The sequence below is a fragment of the Bufo bufo genome, chromosome 6, assembly GCF_905171765.1.
Source record: "Bufo bufo chromosome 6, aBufBuf1.1, whole genome shotgun sequence".
Taxonomy (NCBI): Eukaryota; Metazoa; Chordata; class Amphibia; order Anura; family Bufonidae; genus Bufo; species Bufo bufo.
This window is the reverse complement of record NC_053394.1, coordinates 18,764,532-18,778,606: the sequence shown is the minus strand read 5'-3', so window position 1 is coordinate 18,778,606 and position 14,075 is coordinate 18,764,532. Positions and strand designations below refer to the sequence as shown.

The 14,075-nt window shown below is 42.9% G+C and overlaps 1 protein-coding gene across 1 annotated transcript in view; it reads right to left on the bottom strand.

The window, feature by feature from the left end:
* LOC121005454 (homeobox protein NOBOX-like) overlaps nucleotides 1–13,079 on the bottom strand; it is a 31,717-nt gene extending 18,638 nt beyond the window's left edge. Inside the window, exons 1-2 of the mRNA XM_040438226.1 lie at nucleotides 12,560–13,079; nucleotides 2,805–2,911 (exon numbers count right to left, since the gene is read on the bottom strand). Coding sequence (XP_040294160.1) covers nucleotides 2,805–2,911; nucleotides 12,560–13,079 — 627 coding nt within the window. The remainder of the gene's footprint in view (nucleotides 1–2,804; nucleotides 2,912–12,559) is intronic.
* Between the last annotated feature and the right edge of the window lie 996 nt (nucleotides 13,080–14,075).

Below are 14,075 nucleotides of genomic sequence, written 5' to 3'. Positions count from 1 at the left end.
TGAAAAATGTGGGTGTAAGGCCCCTTTCACACGGGCGAGTATTCCGCACGGATGCGATGCGCGAGTTGAACGCATTGCACCCGCACTGAATCCCGACCCATTCATTTCTATGGGGCTGTTCACATGAGCGGTGATTTTCACGCATCACTTGTGCGTTGCGTGAAAATCGCAGCATGCTCCTCTTTGTGTGTTTTTCACGTAACGCAGGCCCCATAGAAATGAATGGGGTTGCGTGAAAAATCGCAAGCATCCGCAAGCAAGTGCGGATGCGGTGCTATTTTCACGCACGGTTGATAGGAGACGATCGGGATGGAGACTGAATACAGAATGCATACTAAAATAGCGCTGGAGGGGTTAAAAAATAAATAAATTATAATTTAACTCACCTTAGTCCATTTGTTCGCGCAGCCCGGCATCTCTTCTGTCTTCTTTGCTGAACAGGACCTGTGGTGACGTCATTCCAGTCATCACATGGTCCATCACATGATCTTTTACCATGGTGATGGATCATGTGATGGATCATGTGATGACTGGAATGACGTCACCACAGGTCCTGTTCAGCAAAGAAGACAGAAGGAGATGTCGGCTGCGCAAACAAGTGGACAAAGGTGAGTTACATTTTTTTTTTTTTAACCCCTCCAGCGCTATTGTACTATGCATTCTGTATTCAGAATGCTATTATTTTCCCCCTATAACCATGTTATAAGGGAAAATAATACAATCTACAGAACACCGATCCCAAGCCCGAACTTCTGTGAAGAAGTTCTGGTTTGGGTACCAAACACGCGCGATTTTTCTCACGCGAGTGCAAAACGCATTACAATGTTTTGCACTCGCGCTGAAAAATTCCCGCAACGCCCGTGTGAAAGAGGCCTAAAGCTACTTTTTCTGGAGAAAAAAAAATAATTTTTTATTTTCACAGCCAAGCGTTTCCTAATTCTGTGAAACACTCAATGGGTCAAAGTGCTCACTCCACACCTTGGAATATTCCTTGAGGGGTGTTGTTTCCAGAATGGGGTCACTTTTTGGGGGTTTCCACTCTAGGGGTACCTCAGGGTCTGTTCAATTGCAAGATGGCGCCTGTGAATTATTCCGGTGAAATCTGCCTTCCAGAAGCCATTTGGTGCTCCTTTCCTTCTGACCCCTGTGGTACGCCCATATAGCAGTATACAAGCACATATGGGGGTTTTGCTGTAAGCAGGAGAAAATGGGCAATAAATTAGGGGGTACATTTTCTCCAGTTCCCCCTTTTGAAAGGGAAAAATTTGAGGCTAAAGTCCATTTTTCTTGAAAAAAAATTGAAATTTTTCATTTTCACAGCCAATTCCATGTTTTACCTTTGAGGACAAAGTTCTCACTACACATCTTGAAATATTCCTTGCAGGGTGTAGTTTCCAGAATGAGGTCATTTTGGGGGGATTTCAACTGTAGGGGTACCTCAGGGTGTCTTTATATGCAACATAGTTCCCAAAAGCCAATTCTGCAAAATCTGTCCTCCAAAAGCCCTATGGCGCTACTTCACAGCCAAGCGTTTCCTAATTCTGTGAAACGCCCGATGGGTCAAAGTGCTCACTACACACCTTGAAATATTCCTTGAGAGGTGTAGTTTCCAGAATGGGGTGATTTTTGGGTGGTTTCCACTGTAGGGCCACGTGCGACATAGCTCCCAATTACCATTCCAGCTAAATCCGCTCTCCAAAAGCCATATGGCGCTCCTTCCACTCTGAAGCCTGCTGTGCGCCCATACATCAGTTCTTGAGCACACATGGGGTGTTTCTGTAAACCCCAGATTCAGGGTAATAGATTTTGAGTTTTGTTTGGCTGTTAACCCTTGCTTTGCTACTGGAACAAATGGATTAAAATGAAAAATCTGCTAAAAAAGTGAAATTCTGAAATTTCATCTCCATTTGCCATTCACTCTTGTGGAACACCTAAAGGGTTAACATAGTTTGTAAAATCTGTTTTAAATACCTTGAGGGGTGTAGTTTCTAAAATGGGGTGATTTATGGGTGGTTTCTAATATGTAACCCCCAGAAAGTGACTTCATAACTGAACTGATCCTGAAAGATTTGGGTTTTGGAAATATTGTTAAAAATGTTATGATTTGCTTCTAAACTTCTAACGTCCCAAAAATATAAAATGATCCAAACATGAAGTAGACATATGGGGAATGTAAAGTAATGACTATTTTTGGAGGTATTACTATCTATTATAAAAGGAGAGAAATTAAAATTTGGAAATTTGCTAATTATTCAAAATTTTTGGTCAATTTGGTATTTTTTTATAAATAAAAAATAATAATTTGGACTCCATTTCACCAGTGTCATGAAGTACGATATGTGACGAGAAAACAATCTCAGAATGGCCTGTATAAGTAAAAGCGTTTTAAAGTTATTACCACATAAAGTCACACATGTCAGATTTTCTAAAAATGGCCTGGGCAGGAAGGTGAAAACAGGCCCGCGGTTGAAGGGGTTAAGGTTACAGAGTGCAAACAAAGCCCTGTGTCTGATGCTGCAGTCTTGTGTTGCTCCATTTGGTCGGCCTCCTTCCTCATAAAAAACAGAAGAGCAGCACATGGCTGCAGGATCAGACTACACAGTTTGTAGTCTGTAACCATGGAGACACATGAGTCTACATAAAGCTGCAAACACAAAACGGTAGTGGCTCTCTAATAAACACTATTTGCAAATTTGTAAGACGCAGCCAGGGTAGGACATGATGTAGGGGGATAGCCTGGAAAAAAAATAAAGTATAAGCATCCCCTCCCCCCTGCAATCAGTGTAATCAAGCATGACAGTTACCATTATTCTCTGTGGAGTGACCCCAATAATGTCAGCAATTTCTCTTCTCTTCTCAGTGTCCGGGTAATGGTCCTCCATAAATATTCGCTCCAGCTCCTGCACCTGATCTACACGATGGTCCAGAGAATGGACAGAATGATAAAGATGGAGAGACATTAGTGGAGAAATGACACAGGTTCTACAATACATTCAGAAAGTCTTCAGACCCTTTTACTTTTCTCACTTTTTGTTTATGTTGCTCCTTTTGCTAAAATAAAAAATGACGTTTCCCCCGTCAATCTACACTCGATACTCCGTAATGAGAAAGTGAGAACAGAATTTTAGAAATTTTTGCTAATTTATTAAACAGAAAATAACTAACAATTCAAATGAACATAAGTATTCAGACCTTTTGCTCTGGCACTTGACATTTAGCTCTGAGGCCTCCCATTTCTCTTCATCATCTTTGAGATGTTTCTACACCTTGAGTGGAGTCACCTGTGGTAAATTCAGCGGATTGGACATGATTTGGAAAGACACAGCCCTGTCTATACAAGACCTAACAGTGCAGATCAGAGCAAAGACCGAGCCATGAGGAGGAAAGAACTGCCTGTAGAGATCAGAGACAGGAGGAACAGATCTGGAGAAGGGGATAAAAAAAAATATTTCTGCTCCACTGTAAGTTCCCAAGAACATAGAGGCCTCCATAATTATTACATGGAAGAAGTTTGGAACAACCAGGACTCTTCCTAAAGCTGCCGCTCCACCAAGTAATTGGGGGCAAAGGGCCTTGGTAAGAGGTGACCAAGAACCCAATGGTCACTCTGGCTGAGCTCCAAGTATTCTGTGTGCAGATGGAAGAAACTTCCAGAAGGTCGACCATCACTGCAGCCTCCATCAATCTGGGCTTTATGGCAGTGTCCAGAAAAAGCTTCTCCTCAGTAAAGCCTCATTCACACGTCAGTGTTTTGGTCAGTGATTTCCATCAGTGATTTTGAGCCAAAACCAGGTGCGGCTCTAAACACAGAACAGGTGCAGGATCTTTCCCTTATACCTTATGTCTGTGGAGGCTCCAATCCTGGGTTTGACTCACATCAGCATCATACTTGGATGACGGCCCCCCATCCAACCTGGCAGATGGAGAGAAGGTGTGCAAACCTTGTGGCATCATCCTTAAAGGGAACCTGTCACCAGGATTTTGGGTATAGAGCTGAGGACATGGGTTGCTAAATGCCCACTAGCACATCCGCAATATCCAGTCCCCATAGCTCTGTGTGCTTTTATTGTGTAAATAAAACGGTTTAATACATATGCAAATTAACATAAAAGAGTCATATCTTACTTGTGTGACCAGAGAAGAGTCATATTTTCAAGCTCTGACTCATTTCAGGTTAATTTGCATATGTATGAAATCAGTTTTTCTTTACACAATAAAGCACACAGAGCTATGGGGACTGGGTATTGCGGATGTGCTAGCGGCCATCTAGAAATCCATGTCCTCAGCTCTATACCCAAAATCCAGGTGACAGGTTCCCTTTAAGAAGACCCGAGGCTGCCTGAGTAAAGGGGTTGATTACTTATGTCCATGTGATATTTTAGTTTTTCCTTTTCAAAAAATTATTCTTGTACATAGGAGCAGTATTATAGTAGTTATATTCTTGTACATAGGAGCAGTATTATAGTAGTTATATTCTTGTACATAGGAGCAGTATTATAGTAGTTATATTCTTGTACATAGGAGCAGTATTATAGTAGTTATATTCTTGTACATAGGAGCAGTATTATAGTAGTTATATTCTTGTACATAGGAGCAGTATTATAGTAGTTATATTCTTGTACATAGGAGCAGTATTATAGTAGTTATATTCTTGTACATAGGAGGCAGTATTATAGTAGTTATATTCTTGTACATAGGAGCAGTATTATAGTAGTTATATTCCTGTACATAGGAGCAGTATTATAGTAGTTATATTATTGTACATAGGAGCAGTATTATAGTAGTTATATTCCTGTACATAGGAGCAGTATTATAGTAGTTATATTCTTTGTCAATTGTCTTTTTATTGAAACGCATATCAAAAGAGATGTTTACATACATTGATGCACAAATCAGAGTTATTACAGACAAGTCTAAAGCGTACTTTGACAGTATAGTGCATAGTATACATATGACATATATAAAGTGCATGTCTTCAGAGCAAGGTCATCTAGAACCAACTAATTGACATTTGGTGTGTGACCTGATGTAGGTAGATCAAACAAACATATAAAAAGGGGGGGGGGAGGATGGGGGACGGGGGGGGGGGGGGGGGTGTCCTTAGAACTGGACAGATACGGTCTGAGGCTGTTAAGATAACCTTTGATGATTCCAAAGGGAGGAAGAAGGTTTAGCACCCTCTATTCTCACTAATGTGTCGTTCCTATCTGGGGGGACATTTTCAAAGTTGTTTGTCTGTTGAAAATTGTTTAAGATGTTGGTGTACCATTCGCATATCTATATGTAATCCATGGGGCCCATAGCTTTTTGTGCTTCTCATGTGCCCTAAGTTCCCAGCCCGCTAGCTCTTCCATACGATGAACGTGATCTAGTTTGCTTAACCACTGAGAGGTGGTGGGGGGTTCTTTACTCAGCCACTTTTGGGGGATAAGTAGACGGGCAGCTTGAATCAAGTGTATAACAAGTTTGTTCCTTGATGGCGATAGTTCTTTTGTTGGAAGCCATAAAAGAACCAACTCTGGGGTTAATGTCAGGTTAGTGTTTAGAATTTCATTAATGGTCCGAGAGACGTCATCCCAGTATCCTCTTATTTTAGAACAGGACCAAAAAATGTGTAGAAGAGTGCCACTCTCTTCCCCACACCTCCAACACCTGTCGTGATCACTCAGACCACTAAGAAATAGTTGTTTAGGGGTGAGGTACCACTGTGTGAGGACCTTATATGAGTGCTCTTGGATCTTCACGCAGCGGGAGAAGCCATGCGAGTGTGCGTGCATACGGAGAATATCTGTCTCCGAAAAGGTAACCTTAAGGTCATTAGCCCAGGTGTGGACATATTGTGGAGTAATGCGACGTTGTGGTGAGATCAAGGCCAAATATATAGTGGATATCAATTTGCGTTGAGGGGAAGGGGGGGTTGCTAATTTTTCCAACCATGTCGGGGTCATTACACATGACTTCTGAGTAGTTAGTTGTTTCCCAGCAGATTTTATAGTTATTAGGTCTAGAAAGTTAAATGTACTCCAGGCTAAGCTAAGGGGATGTTGATCCGGTAAAGTGCCGTTTACCTTTCCTATAAAGTCAGCTGTGGAGAAATCTCTTAATCTGTGCCAAATCTGCGAGACCTGAGATCCTGGAGGCTGAATCGAGTGTGGTATGAGATCTGCTGGCATTATACTAGGGGGGTTCTGTAGGAGCCCATGTGTCTTGTTGAGCTGTTTAATGACCAGGCTAGTGCCCTTTAAGAGGACATGTGAATGGAGTGATGCATTTGCCTGACCCCATAGTGCTGCTTTCTGTGGTTGGGTGAGCTGCATTAGTTCCAGTTCCGTGCCCAATGTGCGGTAGACAGGGGAATAAAGCTGCAACCACCTCCTCAGGTGTATGGCCCTGTAATATGTCTGGACATCCGGCAGTGCTATACCTCCATGACCACGCCCCAGTATCAGCCTCTGGTGAGGAGCCCTAGCCTTCTTGCCGCCCCATAGGTAAGTCATAAAAAGCCTGCGAATCCTTGTAAAATATGAGTTAGGTAAAAATATTGGCAACATCTGTAGTACGTACATAATTTTTGGGAGGACAAACGCTTTTAGTATATTCTTCCTTCCCATCCAAGAGGAATAAGGGAGGCGTAGCGATTGGAGCAGGTTTTGGACCTCTGATATTAGGGGAGTATAATTAAGCCGGAATAAATCTTCCGTGCAGGCGGAAATCTTAACTCCTAGGTAGGAAACACAGGAGGACTGCCATTTAAATGGTGTATTTGATTTCAAAATGGCTATGGAGCTCGCCGGAGCATTAACGTTTAAAGCTTCTGACTTGGTATAATTCATTTTGTAGTTTGATAGCCTACCATACTCTTCAAACAGTGTCAAAAGATGCGGGAAGGCCTCGACCGGGTTAGAAACCATGATCAGTAGATCGTCAGCATATGCCACGTTAATGTATTCTATGGCGTCATTTTCTGTTTTCACACCACGTATATTTACATGGTCTCTAATGGCCTGAAGAAGGGTCTCCATGACCAATATATATAAGGCAGGAGATAGGGGGCAGCCCTGACGTGTCCCGTTGCGAATAGGGAAGGATGGGGACAATGTGCCATTGACCCTGATTCTAGCACTCGGATCCTTGTACAACGACATGACTGCCTCCTGAAATCTCGTCGGGATTCCAAACCTCAGTAGAGTCCTCCTCATAAAGTCCCAGCTCACCCGGTCGAAGGCCTTCTCCGCATCCACACTGAGCAGCGCCAAGGGGAGGTTTTTCTTTTTGGCCCACTGTATTGCTGTGATTAACCTACAGGAATTATGATTCCCTTCCCTCCCTGGAACAAAGCCAGATTGGTCAGGGTGGATAAGTTTAGGAAGTAGATTTCCCAGACGTGTCGCCAGAAGTTTGGCCCATATTTTTATATCTACGTTAAGTAACGAGATTGGCCTAAAACTACCGCAGAGAAGGGGATCTTTCCCCGGTTTGGGGAGGATGGTTACCGTGGCCTCCAGTGATTGTTTATGAAGGGTTTCACCATTTAGGAGTGCATTGCACCACGTTACCAGGTGGGGTATTAATATATCTGAGAATTTTTTATAATAGCCCACTGGAAAGCCATCTGGGCCAGGACTTTTACCCATGGGCATAGAGGCTAGTAACTTTTTCACTTCTAGTTCGGTGACTGGCTCTAATAATGTGTCACTTTCTTGGGAGGTTATCTGGGGTAGATTGAGGCCTTTCAAAAACAAGTCTGTTGCTTCTGGTATTGATGGATCTGGGTGATTAGGGTCTGACAGGCCGTATAGTTGCTTATAGAATTTTTGAAATTCTTCTGCAATGTCAGCTGTTTTATGCAGCATATTTCCAGTACTGGATTTGATATTGGGTATGAACATGGACTCTTTCCTTTGTTTAATAAGGGAGGACGTCAGTTTAGAACCTTTATCCCCGTGTGAGTAGTGTTTAAATTGGGCATATTGATAAGCCTTTGCGTTTTGAATGTTTAAATGGTCTTTTAGTTGTGATCTTAGCTGGGTCAGTTCAGTCTGGACTTTTATTGCTCTAGACCGTTTATGGACCGCTTCTTTATCTGCTATCTGAACCAAGAGATCGTGTAGGATCTTTTGTTTCTCTTTTTTAACCCTACTACCTAAGGCTATTAACTCTCCCCGGATAACCACCTTGTGCGTCTCCCACAGTGTCGTCTGGGGCATACCTGGTGTCGCATTATCTATAAAGAAGTCCTTTAGTTTCTGCTCCAGGATTGAGGTATCTGCTTGTCTATCTAGCAGCGTCTCGTTTAAGCGCCACTGTCTAACTGAGGCAGGCAAGCTGGAAAATCTGAGGGCAGCAGAGACTGGGGCGTGGTCAGAGACGGACACAACACCTATGTCAGCCGAGTCCACCATATCCACGGCATTGCTTGACAGTAGGATATAGTCTAATCTTTTATATGATTTGTGTGGGGCCGAGAAGAAGGTGAAGTCCCTAGTATCTGGGTGGGCTAGTCGCCAGACGTCCAGCAGATTCATGTCTGATATGTACCTATTGATGCACCCCAGTGCTGATTGGGTCAATTGGGAGGAGCCGTCAGAAGAATCAATCAAAGGATTCAGTGTGACATTGAGGTCTCCCCCAATCAATCTAATCCCCTCTGCAAACAGATCTAGTTTACTTAGTGTGATCTTGATCCATTGTTTCTGGCCACGGTTAGGGCTGTACAAACTAGCGAGTGTGACTTTTTGTGTACCTATGAGGCCTTTCACGAAAATGAAGCGGCCCTCAGGGTCCGTCAGGGTAGATATCAATGTAAATGGTACTTTTCTAGAAATTGCAATACCCACTCCTCTTTTTGCTTTCTCAAAGGCACTGAAATACCAGTGTTGGAAGTATGGGTTCTGAATTTTAGGTACATTTGTTTCTCTAAAATGCAGCTCCTGAAAGAAGCAAATATCTGTATTGTTCTTTTTTAGCAGACGGATGACCTGAGAGCGCTTTTGTGGGGTGTTAAAGCCCCTTACATTATACGTTGTACATTTAATTGACGACATCATTGAGAAAATGGGGTGACTTTGGAGCCGGAGAACTCCAGTTATTCACATCGACCGTATCTAGGGAGTGAACAAGTAACATCACAACTAAAGTTTCTGTCAACATGACAAGTATAACAGTGCAATGGCTCCCATGCCAGCAACACCGCAGCAGGTCACTTAGCTGCAGTGAAGCGGGCATGAACAGCCATTTAATCAGGCACATGTACCAGGTCTGTGCCAAGATAACCCTGGTAGGTAGGGGGGGTACACAGTGGAACCATATCTTCATAATGGTGTCCACATTGCGCCACCTGCTGAACTGGTGCGGGATAGCACCTTACATATTATGGTCTAGGTTGAATGCAGTAAAATAACATTGCAAAGCAGAATGTCTGCTCTGCAGATTACAACAAGAACGGGAACAATTCAGGACTCATGACAGACAGGTATACTTGCAGACTTAAGATGTGATATAATCAAGTAAGAACCTGTCCCTCTATGATGTCTGTGGAGAACTTCATCTGAGGTAAGATAACTCCTCTGTATAGTCTCTAGGACTTCAAGTGTCTCTAGATCTGTGCTGGTTCCTCTTCTTCTGTGGAGCTTTAAGCCATCCTGAGGCCTCTGGGAGATCTGGCAGCTGTGTTCCCATCTCTGCAGACGGCAGCCATGATGGTACATCTAGTGGATCTGTTTGCAGCAGCTCCCAGGCCGCCTGGAGATCTTGTGGCAGGCGAATGGTGCAGCGCTTCCCATCTACAGCAAATGTGAGGCCGAAGGGGAATAGCCATTTATATGGCACCTTGTGATGGCGCAGATGGTCAGTGAGGGGCCGCAGCGCCCTCCTTTTATTCAATGTGGAGGATGCCAGGTCCTGGTAGATAGAGATTTTAGCCCCCTCATATATGATCTCCTTCATATTTCTGGCAGCTTGCATTAGGGCAGCGGTGTCCACATACCTCAGGAGACCGCATACCACGTCTCTGGGGTTCTCCTTCTCTTTTGGCTTCGGCCTGAGCGCTCTATGGATTCTTTCTATTTGAATCTCGGCCGCTCTGGAGCTTCCCAGGAGCAGGGAGAAGATGGCGCCGGCAGCTTCTGGTAAGCCTTCATGTGGGGTGCTTTCAGGCAGGCCGCGGATCCGGAGGTTTTTCCTCCTATTCCGATTCTCCTGGTCTTCTATGAGGGAGTATGCAGTGTCCAGTGAGGCTGCCAGAGCCATGGTGTGATTGCTTGCAGCTCTGATGTAATTCGAGATGGACGCCTGGTTACTTTCCAGTGTTTCCACCCTCGTGCCGATATGCTTCAGGTCAGCTTTAATCTCCTGCAGATCCTGAATCACTGGGGCCAGGGCTGCTGATAGAGCTTGCTGCAGGAACTGCCTGGATATCGGGGCAGCACTTTGTGATGTGGGGCCTGCTGTGTGCTCTGCAGCAGCTTCATCTTCTCCCTCCGAATCCCTGCCCCAGACATCTAGTTCCGGCAGCACCATCTTAGGACCGGCCGGCACAGGAGCTGTAGTTTTCTTGTTGAGATATTTATCCATATCTGAGGCACCGCGCTCCGGTTTGCTGACTTCAGGTTTCTCTCTGGGTATATATCTACCGACTTTTCCCATTCTTGAGCAAATTAGACCGCTGAATTTACCAGTTAGCAGAGTGGTAAGGAGGAGAGCTCTCCTACATGTGTCCTGCTAGGTCTGCCTATAGTAGTTATATTCTTGTACATAGGAGCAGTATTATAGTAGTTATATTATTGTACATAGGAGCAGTATTATAGTAGTTATATTCCTGTACATAGGAGCAGTATTATAGTAGTTATATTCTTGTACATAGGAGCAGTATTATAGTAGTTATATTCCTGTACATAGGAGCAGTATTATAGTAGTTATATTCTTGTACATAGGAGGCAGTATTATAGTAGTTATATTCTTGTACATAGGAGCAGTATTATAGTAGTTATATTCTTGTACATAGGAGCAGTATTATAGTAGTTATATTCTTGTACATAGGAGCAGTATTATAGTAGTTATATTCCTGTACATAGAAGCAGTATTATAGTAGTTATAGTCTTGTACATAGGAGCAGTATTATAGTAGTTATATTCCTGTACATAGGAGCAGTATTATAGTAGTTATATTCTTGTACATAGGAGCAGTATTATAGTAGTTATATTCTTGTACATAGGAGCAGTATTATAGTAGTTATATTCTTGTACATAGGAGGCAGTATTATAGTAGTTATATTCTTGTACATAGGAGCAGTATTATAGTAGTTATATTCTTGTATAAAGGAGGAGTATTATAGTAGTTATATTCTTGTACATAGAAGGCAGTACTATAGTAGTTATATTCTTGTACATAGCAGCAGTATTATAGTAGTTATATTCTTGTACATAGGAGCAGTATTATAGTATTTATATTCTTGTACATAGGAGCAGTATTATAGTAGTTATATTCTTGTATAAAGGAGGAGTATTATAGTAGTTATATTCTTGCACCTAGGAGCAGTATTATAGTAGTTATATTCTTGTATATAGGAGGAGTATTATAGTAGTTATATTCTTGTATAAAGGAGGAGTATTATAGTAGTTATATTCCTGTACATAGGAGCAGTATTATAGTATTTATATTCTTGTACATAGGAGCAGTATTATAGTAGTTATATTCTTGTACATAGGAGCAGTATTATAGTAGTTATATTCTTGTACATAGGAGGCAGTATTATAGTAGTTATATTCTTGTACATAGGAGCAGTATTATAGTAGTTATATTCTTGTACATAGAAGCAGTATTATAGTAGTTATATTCTTGTACATAGGAGGCAGTATTATAGTAGTTATATTCTTGTATAAAGGAGGAGTATTATAGTAGTTATATTCTTGTACATAGGAGCAGTATTATAGTAGTTATATTCTTGTACATAGGAGCAGTATTATAGTAGTTATATTCTTGTACATAGGAGGCAGTATTATAGTAGTTATATTCTTGTATAAAGGAGGAGTATTATAGTAGTTATATTCTTGTACATAGGAGCAGTATTATAGTAGATATATTCTTGTACATAGGAGCAGTATTATAGTAGTTATATTCTTGTATATAGGGGCAGTATTATAGCAGTTACATTCTTGTACATAGGAGCAGTATTATAGTAGTTATATTCTTGTACATAGGAGCAGTATTATAGTAGATATATTCTTGTACATAGTAGCAGTATTATAGTAGTTATATTCTTGTACATAGGAGCAGTATTATTGTAGTTGTATTCTTGTACATAGGAGCAGTATTATAGTAGTTATATTCTTGTACATAGGAGCAGTATTATAGTAGTTATATTCTTGTACATAGGAGAAGTATTATAGTAGTTATATTCTTATACATAGGAGCAGTATTATAGCAGTTACATTCTTGTACATAGGAGCAGTATTATAGTAGTTATACAAGTGTATATATTCATGTATTATAGTAGTTATATAAATGTATATAGTTATGTATTATACTAGGTTCTAGTGTAAGTTACATCTACAGGGCTCACCGATATTGTATAGGGTACGACTTTTCTTCTTGCTCGGTTCTGCTATCTCATCAAAACTTTCTCCAAGACATTCGGTCTTCGGTCGCTCTCCTTCCAGTCCTGTGTCACATACAAATGCTGGCAGTTTACAGGAGGCTGCACACCGAGTAGAGCGCCGTGGCATGGGAGCCATTGTCGGGAAGGCACCCGCCATTTTCAGGTTGACTGGCTGGTACTGTTCTCTTGTAGTAAAGAACCGAGGCTCCTGAGGAGCCGCTCTACTGTAGTTACTATAATATCCACCCGAGGAGGCATCAGGCAGCGTCCCATATACCGCCAGGAGGCTCCGCTGACAGTGTCCGCCATCAGCTGCTAACCTCTGTGGGGCGTGGAGGATGAATTCTCCAGGGTCTGATGACTCCAGGGGATCCCTCTGTCCGGTTACAATCACTGTGTTGTAGTCGGACGACTCTTCTCCTTCCTGCTCTGTGCACAGCAGAGACGGCTCTTCCTTTGAATCTAGAGAACAAGAGTTGACCATGATGTTGGTATCTTTACTGCACTGCCAGGTTTATGGCCACAGAGCGGATTTAGGAGCAGATTTCTACAGATCAAATTGTGGTGTATATTTTTTTGCATTGCGTGGAAGAGATTTTATAAAAACTCGTCCACTTTTCTGCTACTGAAAACTGCTGCAGATTTGCAGCATACGAATCCGCGGTCATTCAGGTCTACGGACAGCTCAAACCTTCCACATGATTGACACCTCATACGTGGCTCATGACAGCATCCAGGGGCACGTATTCAACGTCAGTGGTCCCACGTTTGTAGCAGGCGGGTTTTCTCAAATGTAGCAAACAGAGGATATGAAACGGTGTTTAACACAAGCCTGCAAGTGTACTGGGGCGAATTTTAGATTTCCATCTTTTAAGGAGCTACAGAATGCAAACGAAGCCTCAGGCATACCACATCTTATAGCAATAGCCGTTCCCCCCCACCCCCATGTGCCCCCTCCAGTGCAGCCATACCCGACCTCATCCCACCCCTATGAGCAGGAGGCAGTATAACCGTGGGCTGCTGCTATCTGCAGGATGAGTGAATTATCCCTCCTGTAAGGGTCTATGCACACGTCATGGTCATACCATAGCAGAAACCTGTGTATACATACATACTCTCTACCACTAGGTGGCGCTGTAACAGAACTCACTCTAGCTGGGGGCTCAGTCTTGTACAGCAGCGGTCCCCAACCGCTGGGCCGCAGCCCAGGACTGGGCCCTGGAAGATGGTTTGCCGGGCCGCGGCGATCAGGACAGTCTTTAACTCTGTACTAATGAAGCGCTTCATTAGTACAGAAGGACCAGGAAGCGGTGAAGGATCTGTACTCACCGCTTCCTGGTCCACGGCTCGGCTATCGGCTGTGCAGGGCTGCGCACGGCGTGAGGTCGCTCTGTGACCTCACACTGTGCCCCGCTATACACAGCCGACAGCAGAATGAAGAGGATCGCGATGGTGACCAGGAGCAGGAGAGGTAAGTGTT